The sequence below is a fragment of the Sciurus carolinensis genome, chromosome 16 (assembly GCF_902686445.1).
Source record: "Sciurus carolinensis chromosome 16, mSciCar1.2, whole genome shotgun sequence".
NCBI classification, from domain to species: domain Eukaryota; kingdom Metazoa; phylum Chordata; class Mammalia; order Rodentia; family Sciuridae; genus Sciurus; species Sciurus carolinensis.
The window spans coordinates 48,746,239-48,762,945 of record NC_062228.1 but is presented as its reverse complement, the minus strand read 5'-3'; the positions used below and the strand labels follow the sequence as shown (position 1 = coordinate 48,762,945).

The following is a 16,707-nucleotide window of genomic DNA, read 5'->3' as shown; positions in this document are numbered from 1 at the left end:
TCTTTGGCCAGAGCTGCTAACTCACATCCCAGTGACCTGCGCTTCTCTGGCTGTGAGCCCTGCCCACAGCAAGCAGTCCACCCACTCCAACACCCGTGGACGCCCGGGAGGGCTCCTGCTGGCCCCATGGACTCCCCCGCCCCTGCCCGGAGCGTCAGGGGCTCTTACGGATGACATCGTCTCCGAACTGGTGCTGGGCGATGTGCTGGAAGAGGGTGGTGAGGACAGGCAGCAGGGCCACCGTGGTGTAGGTGAGGTTCTGGCCCACGCCCTTCACCTGCGTGCGCGCCTGGGACACCTTGCCCAGCCGCAGATTCTCCACCATCTTCTCAATGTCCTCCGAGGCACTCTCGAAGAAGGAGCGGAGGCTGGCCTTCACGATCTCGGGGCCTGACTTCATCACCGTCCTAGGAGGGAAGCGGGAACCCCAGTTCTAGAAAGAAATCTCCATTTCGGAGAGTTGGAATTACGGGGGTGGGGGCGGGCATGATGAGAGTGGGTGCTGCCCCCGTCGCCCCACCTGGCATCCAGGGAGCGTGCCAGGATGTGAAGGCAGTTGACCACAGCTGGGGCATCCGTCCCTGGGAGGAGAAGATGGCTGAGAGGAGGGAAAGGCCAGCAACAGCAGCTCCCTCCGCACCCCCCGACCCTTCTCTCTACCCCACCCCAGCCCCACAGCCTTGGCCCCCATCCCAGCGCTGACCACCGCCTGTCCTTCCTCCATCTCAGTAATGACCTCTCTGTCGTTACTGTCTGGGAGCAGGTCTCTCTCCCCCACTGTCCTGGGAACTCCTTAAGGACAGCCTCAGTCACCGCCCTGTCCCTAGGACCACCCAGTCCGGGTCCGAGTCCAGGTCCAGGAGAAGGACACGAGAAATGATATTCAAATTAAGACCAAACCTGGGAAGTCTTTTCTCCCCCCAGGGTTGGCGACAGGGAAGAGAGGGACCAGGCGGGGCAGCTCAGGAGAGGAGCTACTTACCAAAGAGAGAGACCCGGTGGCGCACGAGAGCAGCGAGTTTGCAGAAGAGGCTAAAGAGCAAGAAAGGGACAGAAGAACAGGGGGACAGAGGATGAAACCAAGGCAGCGGTGGCACAGAGAGGAGGCAGGGACAGAGGAGACCGGGAGACAGGGCAGAAGACAGCGGCAGGGGAAGGACTTGCGGAAGGGGATCCAAGGTGAGCAGCTTGAAAAGCCCGGGGAAGATGGGCCTGTGGGGAGCCCCAGGGGGTGAGTCTGCTTGCCAACAGGGTAACCAGTCTGTCCCTGAGAGTCCCACACCCTGGGAGACCCTTCAGCCCCAGGCAAAGAGGGACAGTGTGTCACCCCAGCCCATCCATCACCTCTGCAAGGAAGAGTGGCCAGCACCCAGTACCCAGAACAGAGCCCCTAAAGGCCAGGCACAGGAAGTACAGGGTCAAGGACTATAACCCTGTGAGGTCAGGGTCAGAGGTCACAGGCAGCCCACCTGGTGATCATTTCCTTCTCCTTGTTGGAGGCATGGCCACCACTGCCCAGCACTTTGGCCGGTGTGGACAAGAAATAGAGGCAGTGGTTGGTGAAGTACTGATTGATCAAAGGGAGCAGGATCTGGAGGTGGGGGAAGAAGACGGTGTGAGGGCCAGGGAGGCCCCAGGCCCCTGGTCCCCTCTGCCTCTCCAAGTGAACCTCTTACCTTGGCAAAGAATTTGATCTCCTGTTCGTGTGGGGATTTTTCCACTCGTCCACTGCTGACCACGGCCTCTGTGGGAGTGGACAAATAGGGGTCATGGAGGGGTCAAGTCTGGGGAATCCAGTGTGTTCTGATGGGAGGAACTCTGGGGACAGAACTAGGAAATGAGGGGAGATAAATTCTTGGTATGAAGTCGCTTCTGTTGGCTCTCTCCCCTACTCCTGTCTGCTCTCCCTAATTCCTTGATCAAACCCTTCCTGAAGCTGAAAATGAGAAGGAGAACAAACTGGAAGGCAGGTAAGGCCACAGACCATCCCCCTCCTCACCCATCACAAGCCTTACTTGTTTCTGAATTTCAATATTTACCACTGAGTAAATTTGGAATTACTGAATGAAAAAATGAGACCAGAAGTTGACATAAACATATTAGGATAATTTTGTGTGTGTGTGTGTGTGGTGCTGGGGATTGAACCAAGGGCCTTGTGCTTGCAAGGCAAGCACTCCACCAACTGAGCTATATCCCCAGCCCTAGGATAATTTTTAAATGAGTATTATTTCAAACAAAAATAGTGATAAATTAAAATAATAATACTGGTTCCAATAATTAAACATTTGATCTATCACTGGCACTTTGAGAAATGTCATCCTTGTAGAATCTCTTCCCAACCTGGAGGTCTATGTAGTTGGTCCAGGTGAAATGATTCACCCCAGGTCAACCAGTCAGAAAGGGACAGAATCATGGCTAGTTAGGGTGAACAGCATCCCCAAATCACAGATGAGGAAACTGAGGTTCAGAGAGGGCAGGGAACTGGCAAGAAGAGTGGAGCAGGGAGGCTCAGCGCGTGGGCTTTGAGGTGAGATTCGTGGGGGTGAATCCTGATCTGCTCTCAGTGCTGAGCATGTGGGGGTCTTGGGGCTGGGGGTCTCTGGGGAAAATTGAAAGAGACTGTAAGGTCCCCAGCTATGACTCTTGGTAAAGTCCAAGAAACCTCCAAGGAGCAGCCCGACAGCCTTCAAAATGAATCCCGAATCTGCCCGGTTTCCACCCTTCTCTGTTCCTGCCTCTGCCCCTGTCAAGTCCAAAGGACCTGCACACTTGAGCCAGGTTCCTTCCCTGATCAGAGCCCTCCTGTGACTCCATGTCCATCCGGGTAAAGGACATAGTTCTCATCATGGCCTGCAAAGCTCTACATGACCTGTGTTGTCACTTCCCTAACACTGTGTCCTCTCACGGTCCCCTCAATCACTCTGCTTCAGCCACCTGGGCATTCCATACCAGGGATCTTCCAGAACTCTGAACTTGCTGCTCCTTTGTCTAGAAGGAACAGATGTCCCCAGATGTCCAAAGGGCTCTCCCTGCATCTCCTTTAGGTCTTGACTCAAATGTCACTTTTTTCCAGTACTGCTGGGGATGGAACCCAGGGCCTTTGCACATGCTAAGCAAGCACTCTACCACTGAGCCACATCCAGTCCATGTCACACTCTTGTTCAAGTCTTCCTTGAATATTCTGTTTAATATTCAATTTATATTAAAATTACAATGGGCTGCACACTCCCAGTCCCCTTTACCTGGCTTTATGGATTCCTTCTTCCCAAACACTAACATACTAAATAGTGATGGTGCTAACTGTCTGACCCCACCACAAGAACGTAGTAGCACAGGGCTGGAGCTCTGTCTTGGTCCCCAAAATCCAGAACAGTGTCTGGCATAGTAGATAATTAGATAAGGGTCAGAGAGAGAGAGATACGGGGACTGGTTCCTTCGGCACGTCTTTGCTAGCGAGGCAGGAAACTGGACGGGAATTCTTCCTACCCAGGTGGGCAATGAACTCCTGGGAAATGTCCATCCAGCGCAGCAGCTGCTGCAGGAAGCCAAAGGCAAACCGCTTCTCGATGGAAGACGTGTCCAGCTCCATGTCCTTAAGGCCTCTGTGCGGAGAGGCAGAGAGGTCAGCTCGGATGCAGGACCTGGCTGAGTTTCTGCTCCAGCAGGTCCTTCCTCTAGTCTTGGGCCTCATCCCAGGTTTCCAGCAGCTCTCTGAGCCCGCCTCCATCTCCAGGCCCCGCCCATATGCCAAGGCTCCGCCCCCACAGCCCCGCCCCTCCCCTCCCCTCCCCAGTCTTGCAGGCGGCCACCCACATCCAAGTCCCTGAGCTCCCAGCTCACTTGCCTAGTGACTGCATAGCCGTTCATCTGCAGAAACTTCAGCAGCTCCTGGGCCTTCTCTCGATCCCGTGCTTTCTCCTTGGCGGTGAGAGTGTCGTAGGGCACCAGCAGGGGATGAGATCCACCGCCTGGGGAGGCAAAGACCAGAAACTAGGGGCTGGGAAGGCCCCGGGCCACTCACTGAAGTGGTTCTTGCAGCTGAGGTCGTGCATAATTCTGGTAATGAAGATGCAGATCATAACGGAAACCCTGCTGGCCCGCCACGGCCCTGCGCTGGGAACCGCTGGAAACCGCTATTGCCATTTCCATTCTACAGAGAGAAACCCAGCGGGTGAAAGCAACGGTTCAGTCGCAAGGTGAAGTGACGACTCTAACCTAGGCACTGACTCTGGGGCCTACGACTGGGGGACTAGGGGGAAGGGGGGCCACTCACCCTTGGCCTCCAGCTCTTGCTTCTTCTTCCGCCCCCACGTGTTGTGGTAATTTTCAGCCAGTTGTTCTGCCATGGCCTGGGAATGGATGCAGAATCAAGGACCAGATTCCGAGAGTGCCCTTCCCCAGCAGGCGCCCCCAGGACCCCCAAATGCAGGATCAGAGGCCTCACCTGCAGCTCGCGGGACAGGGTAACTCCACTGAGGTCCGGGGGCTGGGGGTTGTAGCCTTCTCGTGGATCGTAGGTCTGAAAGGGCAGGGGGGTGGGGGCTGTTGAGCAAGCAGGAAGCCCAGGCCAACCCCTCCTTAAGACCCTGTCTCTAAACCACCCCTTCCTCTCCCCTGCCTGGGATTCTGCAGGCCCATGACTCCCCAGTCCCAGACACCTTGGACTTCCATCCCCTTTCTCTGGTCTCACCCCTTCTCCTGACTCCATCTCCCTCCCCAGGTCCCTCTCTCCTCACAATCCCACCCCCTGTCGGGTCCCACCAGCCCCTAACTCCAACCCTCTCCGCCTCCTTCATGACCCCACCTGGGCAGTTTGGGATATCTTGCGTGTTTTCTTCTTCTCTGTCTTCTCCTCTTCACCCTCCCTGGCCTTCTCTATGGTCCATTCCCAGGCGATCATGGCCTTCAAGGACTCCTTGATGGGCCAGCGGTAAATCTCTTTGTCCTGAAGTGGACAGGAGGGGACAGAGTTGGTGGAGTGGGGCTGGAAGGAGATAGAGGAAGGAGCCCGCAGCCCAGGCTCCTGGGCCTCCAGAGTGGGAAATGCCCACCAGGTGGCTATAAAGGGCTAAGCGACCCAGTCCACCTTGGAACCTAGGTGTCTTACCAGTTCTGTAACAGAGCATCCTAAACACGCTCATTACCTCATTTTACACGAAACCCAGTGAAGTTAAGTCTTAGGGTCAAGGAATCAAACCCACCCTCTGGCCCTTTTTAGAGGAGGGACACTGAGAACCTGGGGTCCTCCAGGGTAGGCAACCCAGCTTTGAGAAGAGGCAATTCACCTAGATACAAACCACCAATTCACCTAGATACAAACCACCAGTTCACCTAGATACAAACCCGTGAAGCTTCCTCACTTCTCCCCAGCCCCCATATTTGGGGTTTCATTTTGATCCCCAATATGGGACCCCAAGGTTTGGTCACCTTCTCTGAAAAGGTCTTGTAGGGCCTCAGCATGGGGTGGGTCTTCAGCTCCTCATCTATGTTCTCTCCGTAGGACCAGTTGTTCTGGATCTAGAGGTGGAGGCAGGATGAGGGGCAGGCAGCAGCGCGGGGCCCCCAGAGGGGGAACCCTGGAGGAACTGGGGATCCCTGGGAGAGTGAGGGTCCTTAGGGAAGGCTGGAGGTCTCAGGGCAACCTGGGGCCTCAGGGAAGACCCAGGCCTGGGGAAAGCGGGGTCCTGGGGAGGGTGCTCCTGGCCCGGCCCCGGCCCACCTTGTCGAAGGCCCACTTCTCATGCGTGTACTCTGCAAACTTGTTAATGAAGGAGTCGAGCTTCTCTGGGATGATCACGCTGTGAGAGGGACGGGATGGACAGACGTCGGGGCAGGGAGGGGAACCGTCCTCTCCCCCGGCCCCTGCGCTCCACCCCCAGGTCTCACTTGAGGGTCTCCACAGGCCGGGGATCAAAGTTGCCTTCAGCATCCACTGTGGCCTTCTTCTCTGCCTTGGACGAGTATGAGGCGTCCACATAGTCGGGAGGCAGGGCCCCCGCGATGGCACACAGACAAGGCATGGCCATGCGGTACAGCTCCTGGTCGTACTTCTGGGGATGCCAGTGGGGGTGGGGGTGGCTGTCACAGCAGGCTTCACTGAGCCTTCCAACCCTGGAGCCTCAGGATCACCAATCACACCCTCTGATCATTAACCTTCCTCCCTGGACCTCCAAACCCAAATTATGGTCCCTCTGCCTGCATCCAAAACCCCAGACCAAGATGGGGCCCTAGATCACCTCTATATTACCCCCTCCAAGCACCCAAACTGGAGGCCCATCCCCTCTTCTATAACCCCCAAACTGAGTCCTCACCCCATAAATTCTCCTACATCTAAACCTGCAGAGCTGCCTCTTTCCCAGAACCCATCAGATTTGGAGATTTCATTCTGGATCCCCAAGTTTAAGGCCCAAACCCTCCCCTTTTGGGTCTCCTGGGTGCCCAGACCTTATGTGCCAGAGAGTCAAAGATGCCCCAGAATAGTTTTCGTGTGAGGTGTAGCTCTTCCTCTGAGGTGACCCCGAAGTTGGCCCAGCCCGTAGGGAGGCAGTAGTACTTCCAGCACCGCTCATAGTGGTTGGTGAGTAGCTGAGTGGGAGCAAGAGGGGACAGTCAGGGACATAAAGCAGATGGCAGGCAAACAAAGGCCCCAGGAGTCAGAGGGTGCAATGCTTGCAAATTATAAAGGAGGTGCATACTATGCAAATTATATGCTAATAAGAGATGGCACGGTAGGTTTATTGGGGAATGATCCTCGAGTTTATTACACAAAGCTAGCTTTCTAATTTAGAGCCAGGATGGGCATTAAACTAGAGCTGAGTTTGCCTGTCTTTTCACAGAAAGGAGCATGGTTCATAGTCCATGGGTAGGGTGGTGAGCAAATGGGCACATGGATGGAGTGATCTGTGCTTATGCAAACTAGCCTGCCAGATAGAAGCACGGGCAGCGCCCCATGCAAATATATGGTAATTGAAAAGAGGGCCTCCAATATCCAATATGCAAACTTGAAGTAGGGGCTAATTTAAGCATATTATGCAAAATAGATATCTGAGTTGGGGGTAGCTCCTTAAGCAAATTAGCCATGCAAATGAAAAAACAGGAGAGACAGTGTGCAAATATTCAGAATAGCTATGGTGCTGTTTATTCAAATAAACGCATTCATTTGAATAGTGGAAGGCTGGTGGTCTGGGCATGCGAATAAAATGCTAATTAGGGAAAGTGGTGTGTCCCATGCAAATATATGCTAATTTAGGCGGGGGCTGGCTCATTTGGTTAGGCAAATTAAGCGCTAATTAGGGAATGTTAGCGGCAGCAGTGACGCAAAGCGAATGTCCTGGGAATCCTTGTATGCTGATGGGGATGCTAATTAGCTTCTGTGGGTCGGCGGCCCTCCCTCCCGCGCGCAGTGTGGGTGGGCGGGCAGGGCTGGTAATCAGGAGACCCCTAGTCTGCGGGTAGAGCAAGGCGATGGATGGGCCATGTTGGCTCTCACCTTGAGCGGCATCTTGGCGAACTCGTTCAGGATGGGCACGTCGAACACCAGGCGCCGCAGCAGGTGCTGCAACATGGACGGGCGGATGTACCTGCGGGGACCAGCACAGGGCGGTGGATGGCGTCTGGAGGCCAGCCCCGCCCGCAGCCCCGCCCCCGCTCCGGGCCCCGCCCCACCTGCAGAGCGACATGAGGCAGTCCTCGATGACATCGCGCTGCGCCTTCGTGAGCGAGCGGCCTCGGGACAGGCGGTAGACCGTATGGAGCATGGAGTCCACCATGATGGCACGGTGCTCAGTTCCCGCGAAGAGCGGTGCGCACTTGGTGATGAGCGGCAGCACGGCCAGGCACAGGTAGCGATTCAGCGCCAGTGCCATCTCCGTGGTGCTGAAAGTGGCCTGGGGCGTAGGGTGAGGACGTCAGACCCGCTGCACCGCGGTGCACAGCTCTGGGATGGCTTTGGCAGCCATCCTGGACAACTCTGGGCAAAGAACCCAGATCATTCCCCCAAGTCCTGCTCCCCTGTTTCTGTACCCCACTCCCGTTTCTACTTTGCTGAGCAAAATTCCACACACACACACCCAAGTCCAGAAGCTGATAATGAACCCCATTGCTCAGATTTGGCTCTGGGCAGACATCAACCTTCTGCGTGATTTCCTTTCCACCCGAACACTCACCATCTTTCCTGTAATGTTTTCATGCAAACCCCAGTCGTATGTCACGTACCCACAGATGCTCAACTGCGCATCTCCATTCAGAAAAGCAAGTCTGTTTCACAGTCCACACTGCCATTATCCCTCGTGACAGAACTAACAAGCTCTTTATTTTCCTGATCAACTTTCTCCAGCTGTCTCAAAAATCGCTTTGCATTCAGCTGGTCCTGTTGAGATCAGAGACCCTGGAGGGTCCATGCACCATATCTGGCTGGCAAGTCTCATTGATTTTTACATCTTTTCTTTTTTAATGTGATTTATTTGCTGGAGAAACTGAGTCATTTGTTCTGTGATATTTATTTATTTGATTGTTTATTTATTTATTACATTTTGGCTTTGGCTGGCCACTTCCTTGTGTCAGAGAACTTGTTCCTCTGCACCCACACTTCCTACGGTGGTTATGGATTCAAGTCCAGTGTCCCCTTTCCCAACTAATGTCAAGCAGTTATTTCTCCCCTTTAAGCCCCTGCTGAGGTTGCCTCCAGCAGTCATCCCACCCTCTGCTTCCTTCCCCTGCCAGGAACCTGTAAAGAATGGCTGGTACCACAGGGGAGGCTGAGGCAGGAGGATGGTGAGTTCAAAGCCAACCTCAGCAACTTAATGAGACCCTGTCTCAAAATAAAACACAAAAAGGGCTGGGGATGTGGCTCAGTGGTTAGGCGCCCCTGGGTTCAATCCCTGATACCAAAAACAAAACAAAATAACGGAAAAAAAGGAATGGTGGGTACTCCATCTCCAATACCTCACCTCCTGTTCCCTCTCAAACACTCTGCTATGGCCCTTCACCTCTTCACCTTGCTGAACTGTTGTCAAGGTCACTGTGATCTCCATTTCTCTAAACCAGTGGTCAGCTCCCAGTGGTCACCTTCCTTGGCCAGTCACCTTCTGTTATGATCATACACAGGTCTTGGGGGCCCGCACTGGGAGTGGTTATTTTATAACTAGAGGGGTTGGGGTTCTGCCCACAATCCACTGGAACTCAGTCTTTCTCGGTGGCTTCGCTCTCTAAAACAAAAGTGCCGCTCTTGCGCTCCCATGACCTATCTCACGTCCTCCACGGAGGTGGGGAGAGAGGCCAGGCGGGCGGGGCTGCTCACCGTGTCCAGCGAGGCAGCTGCCCTCATGTCTGGAAGGAACCCCACGTCCAGCACATGCAGCAAGAAGTCCTGGCTCTCGATGCCATACACGCGGTCCAGGAAGAGCACCATGGACGCCTTGTGGTCCGGCACAAAGGATGCCGACATCTTTGGCTGTACCAGTGCCCCGTCTACCAGCAAGGAGGGTGGAGGTCAGGAGACCCTTGGGACCCACTGGCCCCCTCCCCAGCGTCCTGCCCCTGCCAAGCCCTGGCCCACCTACCTTTGCCCAGGGTGGGGATCTGCAGCGGGAGGCTGATGATGCCCACGAGGTCATCCAAAGGCACCAGGGAGCGGAGGATGGCGCGGATCCTAAGGGCCTCGCCCTTGCCGGCTTGGATTAGCTGGGTGGCAGTGGGGGATGGGCGGGTCACCTTCACCTGCTCTCCTTCTGGAGATGGCTCCCTTGCACCCCTTCCTGGCACAGCGGCAGGTACAGCAGGCCTCCCTCCCCAGGAACTAACGGGAGTTCTCAGGTCCCGACCCTCCGCCTGGCTTCCCCAGCCCTGTCCTGACCCCTCACTGGCCGCCTCCCCCTCTGACAGGAGCTCTGTGAGCTTGGCGCCTGGGGCAGTGCAGGTCCCTGTTGTGTCCCCAGCACTGCCCAGCCCAGGACCAGCTACGTGGCGAGAGTCCATCGACCTCGCCCAGGGTCCGCATGCAGAAGCTCAGGGCTGGCCGAGCGAGCCCCGTCCCCTCCCCGTCTGTCCCAGCCTGGCCTTCCAGGTCTCACATGCATCTCTGGTGCACAGCGTCCCAGCAGGTCAATCAAGGCGGCATAGAAGGACATGATGGCATGTCCCAGGTGCACCCGGTTTTCTTCAGGAGGCTCCTCACCGAAGCTGTAGCAGGGGCAGGTGTGAGGGAGGCAGGCAGGGGCACGGGGAGGGGCTGCCCTGCTGGGGAGGGACCAGGAGACTCACTGCTCGCGCCGCCGGTCCCTGCGGACGCCTGGCCCATCCCGGGCAGGGTCCTCGGAGATGCGGATGGCCTCTTCGATGGCAGCCAGCAGCCCGGAGCCGCCCTCGCCCCGCAGGGCGGGCCCAAAGCACTCGGGCTTGCGGATGAGAAGGCGCACCACCACGTTGGCGTTCTCCTCCACGCTCTCGCCTGGCCACCAGGCAGGGTCAGGAGGACCGTGAGCCATGTCTCCAGGGACCCCCGCAGCCCAGGGCCCAGCACTTCCCTGTAATGCCAGGCCCCTCCAGGACAGCCCCGGAACCACGGGAAAGGATCCCCCCAGACCAAGCCTGAGGCGCAGACGGGACTGGCGCCCTGAGGGAGGCTTTGGTCAAGGACCCCGTGACTCCAGCCCTGCCGGGTCACCGCCATGCCCTGTCTCACCATTGACAAAGACAGCGAAGCGCAGGAAGTCCAGGTAGCGCTCGCCACCGCAGGGGTTCCAGCCGATGTCTGGGTACCCTTTGGCCAGGAGCATGGGACAGCTTTGGAGGCCACAGCCTGCCAGGTAGGACACGACCTGCGGGCAGGAGGGGGTTCAGCCAGAGGCCAGACCCACACCACGCCCTGCCCAGAGGCTCAGTATCTGCCAGCCCTCGAGCCCCTCAGCCCCATTCACCCCTGGCTCCCTCGGCAAGTTAACCCCGGTCCCACCCAACCAGGTCTCCACCTGGACCATTGCAGCAGCCTGTCCTCCCCCTTCCTCTCAGTTTGTTCCTCACATACACCTATGAACACCTGAGTCAGGTCATGTCCCTCCTCTGCTCAGAACCTGTGGCTTCATCTCATTCAGGATAAAAACCAGAGTCCTTGCTGTGGCCCACAGCATGACTTCCTACTACTTGTCCTTCACTTCCTCTCCTCCAACCACACCAGTCTCTCTGCTGTCCCTCAAACTGACAGAGGCTCACTCCTGCCTCAGGGCCTTTGCACTAGCGATTCCCTCTGCCCAGAATGCTCCTCCCCCTTACGTCCATCTGACCCCTCACCTCCCGAGCTTTCCTCAAACTTTCTCAATGGGGCATTCTCTGACCATTCTAATGTAAACTCAGACAAATACCTGACCCAGGATGTTTCTCTCCTTTGCTTTCTTTTTTTCCTCCTTAACACCTGTCCCTAGCTAACACACTCTATATTATTCCTATAGTGTTCATATTGTCCATCCTCCCAAATAGAAAGTTGGCTACACAGGAACAGGGATTCTTTTTTTCTCTTCCTTTCTTTCTTTTTGAGTTGTGGATGGACAGCATGCCTTTATTTTTTTTGTTTATTTTCTATGTATGCTGAGAATCAAACCCAGTGCCTCACACATGCCAGGCAAGTGCTCTGCCACGGAGCTACAGCCCCAGCCTGCCTTCTTTCCTTCCTTCCTCCTTTTTTTCATATCAAGGAGTGAACCAATGGTATTTAACCACTAGACCACGCACCCACCATTTATTTGTTTGTTTGTTTGTTTATGTGCCAGGGATTGAACCCAGGGTCACTTAATCACTGAGCACCACATCCCCAGCCCTTTTTTTATATTTTATTTTGAGACAGGGTCCCAGTAAGTCCTTAGGGCCTCTCTAAGTTGCTGGGGCTGGCTTCAAACTTGCAATCCTCCTGCCTCAGCCTCCTGAGTCGCTGGGATTACAAGTATGCACCACCACGCCCAGCTCCTCTTTATTTTTGTTTGGAGATAGGGTGTTGCTCAGCTGCTTAGGTCCTTGCTAAATTGCTGGGGCTAGGGGACAGAGATTTTTAAAAAGAATTTTTTAAATTGTTGATGGACCTTTATTATTCGTATGAGGTGCTGAGGATCAAACCCAGTGCCTCACACATGCGAGGCAAGTGCTCTGCCACTGAGCCACAGCCCCGGCCCCAGAGATTTTTGACTATCACCGCTACCGCCTTGGGCAGGTCCTGGCAGGTAGTGGATGCTCACTGGATAAAGAGCAGCTAAGCATTATGGGTCACGGTGTTTTTGTTCGTCTGTTTTGAGAGGAGGGGGTCTCTGGCCACCGCACCGGTTTGAGCACTGCTTTATGAAAGCTTTCATAGATGATCTCATTTAACCCAAAAGAACTCCACGTTTCATTCCTGCTGCTTATTTGTTGTGGAGATGAGGGGCTTGTCCAAGGTCGCTGGGCAAGGGACCAGGAAGCTGAACCCAAGTCACTGAGCTCCAGAGCCCATGTACAACCCCAGAGCACACAGAAGCGGAGGCAGAGGGCCACCACACATGCTGAGGTCGCCCAGCCAGGCAGCAGGGAGCGCCGGTCTGTCCAGCCCTGCAGAACCCCGCGAAGGAGCCACTGGGTGCTGCTCTCTCCCCGGAAGGGATTCCCCTCTGATTTGGCCTCAGGCTGCCTGGAATCTTCCCCCAGAGGGGGTCTTAACCCGCAGGGGCCCCACACAGTCAGGCCTCCCACACGTACCTTTTCCAGGTCCTGTTCCTGCAACGCCAAGGCCAGTTCGTTGTTGTCGATGACAGAGGCGGCTGCCACATCCAGGGGCGTGGAGCCCTGCATGCCTGAGGGGCGAGAGGTGGTCAGATGCTCCTCAGAGGCACTGCCCCCAGCTCCGTCCAGATAGACTCACTTCCTCCTTTCCAGGCTGTTTCCCCGTCCCAGCCCTGGCCACTCTGGGGTGTTGCTACCTAAGCTGTGACTGTCCTCCTCGCTGGGCTACAGTGCAGGACTGTCTGGCTCACTACTGTGTCCCATCCGACTCATCACGCGGTGGGTTGCGCGTGTGTTTGTCGAATGACTGAATGAGTGAGTGAGCTGGCCAAGAGGGGCAGACTGGAACGGCTTTGGGGGCAGGCCCTCGGCTCAGGGGTCTCTCACCCAGGCCAATGCCGCTGTTCTCCAGCAGGTAGCTCAGGTGGTCAAACATGGAACGCTGGTTCTGGCGGCTGATGCGGCAGAAGTAGCAGAGGAAGCGGCAGCAGCTGGTCACCATTTTGGGGAAGCGGATCTCCTGGGGCAGGCAGGGTGGGCTGGTGGTCATCAGTGCCTGCCTTCTGCGGCCCCCTCTCCTGAGCTCCCCAGCCCAGCCAGGCCCTTACCTTGGACTCACCACCCCCGAGGACGTTCACCATGACCTCCATGACGGTCTCATGCATGCCCAGGGCCCTCATCAGGTTCGGGTGTTGGTAGAAGACTTTGTTGTTCATGATGTTCCTGTGGACGGTAGGAGTACGTGGGGTCACCAAGGGCTGGGGGTGCCCGGTGCAGGCAGAGCACTGCCACCAGCAAGGTCAGAGTCAGCATTTATGGGCTCCTACTCTGCCCGGCATGCCCTCCCCCTTCCAGACCTGCTCTGGTCCATCTGACATCCATTTTCAGAGGCAGGAACTATTTATCATCATCCCTATTTCACAGATAAGGAAACTGTGGATCCAGCCCTTTTTATTTTTTATACAGAGACAGGTCTCCCTGAGTTGCTTAGGGCCTTGCTAAGTTGCTGAGGCTGGCTTTGAACTCGTGATCCTTCTGCCTCAGCCTCCTGAGCTGCTGGGATGACAGACGTGCGCCACCGCACCCGGCCTCGGAGTGGAGATCTTTGTCACGATGCCCACGGCATCCCCCAGTGCCTACAGGGGGCCTCGCACACAGCAAGTGCTGGATATGCGTTTCTGGGTGAATGGATGAGACCCGTTTGACACTGAGTGCTCCATACTATGCCACCAGCAGCAGCAGCAGCGCCAGCCCCTGAGCCACACCACCACTTGATGGGGGAGGCCTGGCCCTTCCCTGTGTTACAGAAGAGGAAATGGAAGCTCAAAAATGGCGAACCTTGTGCCCAGTCACATGATGAGTCAGGCTTGTCCCCCCAGGCTGGTGGACAGGCCAGGCATTGGGGGAAAGAGACACTGCTGTCCCCAGGGGCGGGCTGGAGAAGGAGGGCTCCCTACCTCCAGGAAGTGTGCCCGGCCAGGGCGGGGCGCCTCACCCGATGCTCTGGATCATAAGGTTCTCCTCCTGGGGGCCCATCTGCACGATGAGCAGCGAGCGGATCTGGCCGAGGCACTCCAGCAGGCTCATGGTGTCCTCCACGGAGGACGGCGAGATGGTGTAGGCCCGGGGCAGGGCCCGCAGCAGCTCGCCCAGCCCGTCGTACTGCCGGTACAGGAGGCTGAACATGGCCCGCACCAGCTCGGGGCTCTGCACGAAGTCTTCCTGGGCCCAGCGCACCACCATGTGGGACACCAGCTCTTGCAGGGACTCTGGGGAACGGAAACAGGGTCCAGGATTCTGTGCCAGCCCTTGGGCCAGGACGGGGCAGGAGAGGCCCCTCTTCTCCGAGGTGTCTCAGTGGCTAACAGCCCCCTTCTTCCACCTGCCAGGAGCATGTCACCATGTCCTGGCACTGAATGGTGGTGTCTATTCAGGACCTGTGATGTGTTTGTCCCACTGCCTTCTTCTCGCCCTATCTGATCTGGCCCTGTCACTTCTCTGTCCTCGTCTCTTACCACTTGTCCCCTCACCCGCTCTGCTCCAGCCACACAGGCCTCTAAATGCACCAAGCACATCCCTGTCCCCAAGAGCCTTTGCACTGGCTATTCCCTTTGTGCCAATCATCCTTCCCAGATCCTCCCATGCCTGTTCCCTCACGTGGGCCCTCCATCTTCATCCCTGCCTGACTCTAACTCAGATTTATTTTTGTCCTTAGTACTGATGACCACCTAACATTGACACATCTGCGTCTGTCTTTGTTATAATATTCTAAACTCCTTGAGGGCAGGGGCTCTGACTTCCTCCCTACTGTTTTCCCCAGTCCTGCTGATAGGCCCTGATGCAATGGAAGTTTCTTAAATGTCATAGGATAATGTGCAGTGGCACACACCTGTCATCCCAGCAGCTCAGGAGGCTGAGGCAGGAGGATTGAGAGTTCAAAGCCAGCCTCAGCAAATTAGCAAGGCCCTAAGCAACTCAGTGAGACCCTGTCTCTCAATAAAATATAAAAAAGGGCTGGGGATGGGGCTCAGTGGTGAAGTGCCCCTGGGTTCAATCCCTGGTACCAAAAAATAAATAAATAAAAATAAAAAGTCATAGGATAAAACCTGTACAATATCACATACTCTGCCATTAGATGTGGCTGATTGACAGTTTGTACAATGACACTTTGGTCCAACATGTATCCTAACTGCTTTTCTGATCCCTCGGCAGGAGAATCATCTCACCATGGGAGGAAAGAAAATCACAAGCCACAAGGACACAGAAGCCACCATGGTGCAGGAGTGGCCACGGTCCCATGCACCCCTCTGTCTGGAGGGCTGTCCCACCCACAGGGGCGCAGCCCCCACATCCAGGCCACAGCTCCAGCTGGCATCCGCTCCCACCCAACTCTTCCCGTCTCCCTCCTGCCTATGCCAGCCTTCCGTGCATTTCCGCTTGGGCCCTGTTATGGAGACAGAGGATCCCCAGCACAAGACTGCCTGCCGCCCCCTGCCTGCTCCCCAGTCCTCACGAGGTTTATGCTCCTCTGCTGGCGACTCCTCCTCAGGTTTTTCTTCCTTCTTCTTCACCAGCCGCACTTTCTCCAACAGGCTCATGAAGCGGCTGCCCAGGGTGGTCTCTTCCTCTGGTTCCTCCTCCTCGCCCTCCAGCTGAATTCCTGAAAGTGGTCAACGGGGAGGGAATGTCACTCTTCGGTTTGCTTGGGCACCTGCTCATCACTCACCGGTGGCTCATTCATTTCCTACTCCTGCATGCACTCATGGAATTTCAATTTACTTCTTCTTATATTCATTTATTTACTCTATGAAGCATTTGTCATCTAAATTGGCTATTGCAAATATGTTCAAAGAACTAAAAAAAATGTCTGAAGAATTAAAGGGACATATGATGGCAGCAACCCAGCCAGTAGAGTATTAATAAAGAGCTAAATAACATTTAAAAAGAACCATGTAGAAATTTTGGAGTTGAAAAATACAATAACCTTGCAATTATGCATCAATTAAGTTGTTTTAGTTTAAAAAAGAAAAAAACTAAACTAAAATTTTTAAAATCCCTAGAGAGGCCAGGCATAGTGGCACACACCTATAATCTCAGAGTCTTGGGAGGCTGAGGCAGGAGGATCAGGAGTTCAAAGCCAGCCTCCACAACTTAGCGAGGCCCTAAGTAACTCAGTGACACCCTGTCTCTAAAATTTTATTTAAAATAAAATTTAAATTTTATTTAAAATTTTTATTATATTTTAATTTTAAAAAGGACTGGGGATGTGGCTCAGTGGTAAAGTGTCCCTGGGTTCAATTCCCAATGCCAAAAAAAAAAAAAAAAAAAAAATCACTAGAGAGGTTCAATAGCTTATTTAAACTGCTAGGAGAAAGAAGCTGTGGAGTTGAAGGTAGGATATGAACTAGAAGGTAGAATATAGAGATTCTTCAGTCTGAAGAACAAAAATAATAAAAGAACCTCAGAGAC

General features: G+C 55.0%; 1 protein-coding gene across 4 annotated transcripts in view; it reads right to left on the bottom strand.

Annotated features, from left to right (window-relative positions):
• The window catches only part of Ryr1 (ryanodine receptor 1), a 119,113-nt gene that overhangs the window by 61,359 nt on the left and 41,047 nt on the right, over positions 1–16,707 (bottom strand). For all 4 annotated transcript variants that reach the window (XM_047528523.1, XM_047528525.1, XM_047528524.1 and 1 more), the window contains exons 38-63: positions 15,752–15,898; positions 14,234–14,507; positions 13,347–13,461; positions 13,126–13,258; positions 12,715–12,809; positions 10,682–10,817; positions 10,261–10,447; positions 10,071–10,179; positions 9,561–9,681; positions 9,299–9,468; positions 7,666–7,886; positions 7,490–7,580; positions 6,445–6,585; positions 5,887–6,050; positions 5,720–5,798; positions 5,428–5,517; positions 4,805–4,945; positions 4,445–4,519; positions 4,274–4,349; positions 3,845–3,968; positions 3,487–3,602; positions 1,677–1,744; positions 1,470–1,591; positions 983–1,032; positions 521–581; positions 169–407 (exon numbers count right to left, since the gene is read on the bottom strand). In XM_047528523.1, coding sequence (XP_047384479.1) covers positions 169–407; positions 521–581; positions 983–1,032; positions 1,470–1,591; positions 1,677–1,744; positions 3,487–3,602; positions 3,845–3,968; positions 4,274–4,349; positions 4,445–4,519; positions 4,805–4,945; positions 5,428–5,517; positions 5,720–5,798; positions 5,887–6,050; positions 6,445–6,585; positions 7,490–7,580; positions 7,666–7,886; positions 9,299–9,468; positions 9,561–9,681; positions 10,071–10,179; positions 10,261–10,447; positions 10,682–10,817; positions 12,715–12,809; positions 13,126–13,258; positions 13,347–13,461; positions 14,234–14,507; positions 15,752–15,898 — 3,345 coding nt within the window. The remainder of the gene's footprint in view (positions 1–168; positions 408–520; positions 582–982; positions 1,033–1,469; positions 1,592–1,676; positions 1,745–3,486; positions 3,603–3,844; positions 3,969–4,273; positions 4,350–4,444; positions 4,520–4,804; positions 4,946–5,427; positions 5,518–5,719; positions 5,799–5,886; positions 6,051–6,444; positions 6,586–7,489; positions 7,581–7,665; positions 7,887–9,298; positions 9,469–9,560; positions 9,682–10,070; positions 10,180–10,260; positions 10,448–10,681; positions 10,818–12,714; positions 12,810–13,125; positions 13,259–13,346; positions 13,462–14,233; positions 14,508–15,751; positions 15,899–16,707) is intronic.